General features: G+C 44.7%; 1 protein-coding gene across 1 annotated transcript in view; it reads left to right on the top strand.

The window, feature by feature from the left end:
* DHX8 (DEAH-box helicase 8) overlaps nt 1-1,729 on the top strand; it is a 41,800-nt gene that overhangs the window by 11,013 nt on the left and 29,058 nt on the right. The window contains exon 9 of the mRNA XM_003786301.3: nt 889-976. Within this exon, the coding sequence (XP_003786349.1) occupies nt 889-976 (88 nt within the window). The remainder of the gene's footprint in view (nt 1-888; nt 977-1,729) is intronic.

Genomic DNA, 1,729 nt, shown 5'->3' with positions numbered 1-1,729 from the left:
AAGAGTCAGCTGGTAACTACCTCAGTGTCCCAATATGGGGTTTCTGAGAGCAGCCCTGAGTGTCTAAGGAGTCAATTTTTTTTTTTTTTTTGAGACAGAGCCTTAAGCTGTCACCCTGGGTAGAGTGCCATGGCATCACAACTCATAGCAACCTCCAACTCCTGGGTTTAAGTGATTCTCTTGCCTTAGCCTCCCAAGTGGTAGCTGGGACTATAAGCCACCCACCACGATGTCATTATTGTTGGGAGGCTTGGGCTGGATTCGAACCCATCAGCTCTGGCGTATGTGGCTGGCACTTGAGCCCCTTGAGCTATAGGTGCCAAGCCAGGAGTCAAATTTTAAGACTTGGTCTGCATCCTGATTGGCACGCAGGCTGTCCAGGTGCTTTTGGCGGGGGAGGGGTAGCAAGTAAGCATTATACAGAAGCAGAATTTTGCAGTTAGCTATACATCATTTATCTTTATTTTAGTATTTCCCCATACATTTTAGTTCCAGTAGTACTTTTCTTCCACACATCTTTGTCTCAGTATTCTCTCCACCTGGCATTGCTTAATGGTCAGTCTGGGGGCAGTCAGTTTGTTTCCCAGGCCCAGGAGTTAGTCAAGCAAGAAGTTAGTGAGTACTTTCCCATCTATCTTGGGAGTGAACCAGACTTACTCCATTTTATTGAGGGTTTGCAGCCCAGGAATTTGTCAGGAGTTAACTGGTATTTTTCTACTTTAGCCTAGACCTAACAGGAGTATGACCTTTGAGGTCCTGATGCCCTGGGTCAGAGGAGGAAAAAACCTTTGGTTTCCTTTGTAAAACTTCTGAAATTAATTAACTCCCAGAAAAGAATAGTTTTAATGCGAGTGGATTACAAATGCTGCCTTCTGTTTTTTTGGCTAGATGATTGCTGCCAATGTCCTTTCCAAAGAAGAATTTCCAGACTTTGATGAAGAGACTGGCATTCTCCCTAAGGTGGATGATGAAGAAGGTAACTAGCCACTTGGATTGAGCAGGACAATAGATCAGAAGGATAACTGGCTAGTTGAGCCAGTGGAGTGGGTACTCTGTAATTTAATCCAGTGATTCTTTTTTCTTTTTGAGACAGACTTTCACTCTGTTGTCCTGGGTAGAGTGCCATGGTGTCATAGCTCACAGCAGCCTCAAACTTTTTTTTTTTTAATTAAATGATAGCTGTGTACATTAATGCAATCATGGGGTGCATTGTGGTGTTGCAGCCTCAAACACTTGGGCCTCAACCTCCCAAGTAGTTGGGACTACAGGCACCTGCCATAACGCCTGACTATTTTTTTGTTGTAGTTGTTTTTTTTCTTGCAGTTTTTGGCCAGGGCTAGGTTTGAACCCACCACCTCCAGCATATGGGGCTGGTACCCTACCCCTTTGAGCCACAGGCGCTGCCTCTGTAGTTGTTACTGTTTGGCAGACCTGGGCCGGGTTCAAACCCCTCAGCTCTGGTGTATGTGGCTGGTGCCCTAGCTGCTGAGCCAATCCAGTGGTTCTTAATCATTTATTCTCTGAGTCTTAGGAGTCATCTCTCTCCTTTTTTTTTTTTTTTTTTCCTTGAGACAGAGTCTCATTCTGTCACTCAGGGTAGAGTGCTATGATATCATCATAACTCACAGCAACCTCAATCTCTTGGGCTCAAGTAATCCTTTTACCTCAGCCACCCAAGTGGCTGGGACTATAGGCATTAGTCACAAGCCTAGCTAGTTTTTTTTTTTTT

The sequence above is a fragment of the Otolemur garnettii genome, unplaced genomic scaffold (genome assembly GCF_000181295.1).
Source record: "Otolemur garnettii isolate 467f Iridium unplaced genomic scaffold, OtoGar3 scaffold00018, whole genome shotgun sequence".
NCBI classification, from domain to species: domain Eukaryota; kingdom Metazoa; phylum Chordata; class Mammalia; order Primates; family Galagidae; genus Otolemur; species Otolemur garnettii.
This window is presented reverse-complemented; position numbering and strand designations above follow the sequence as displayed.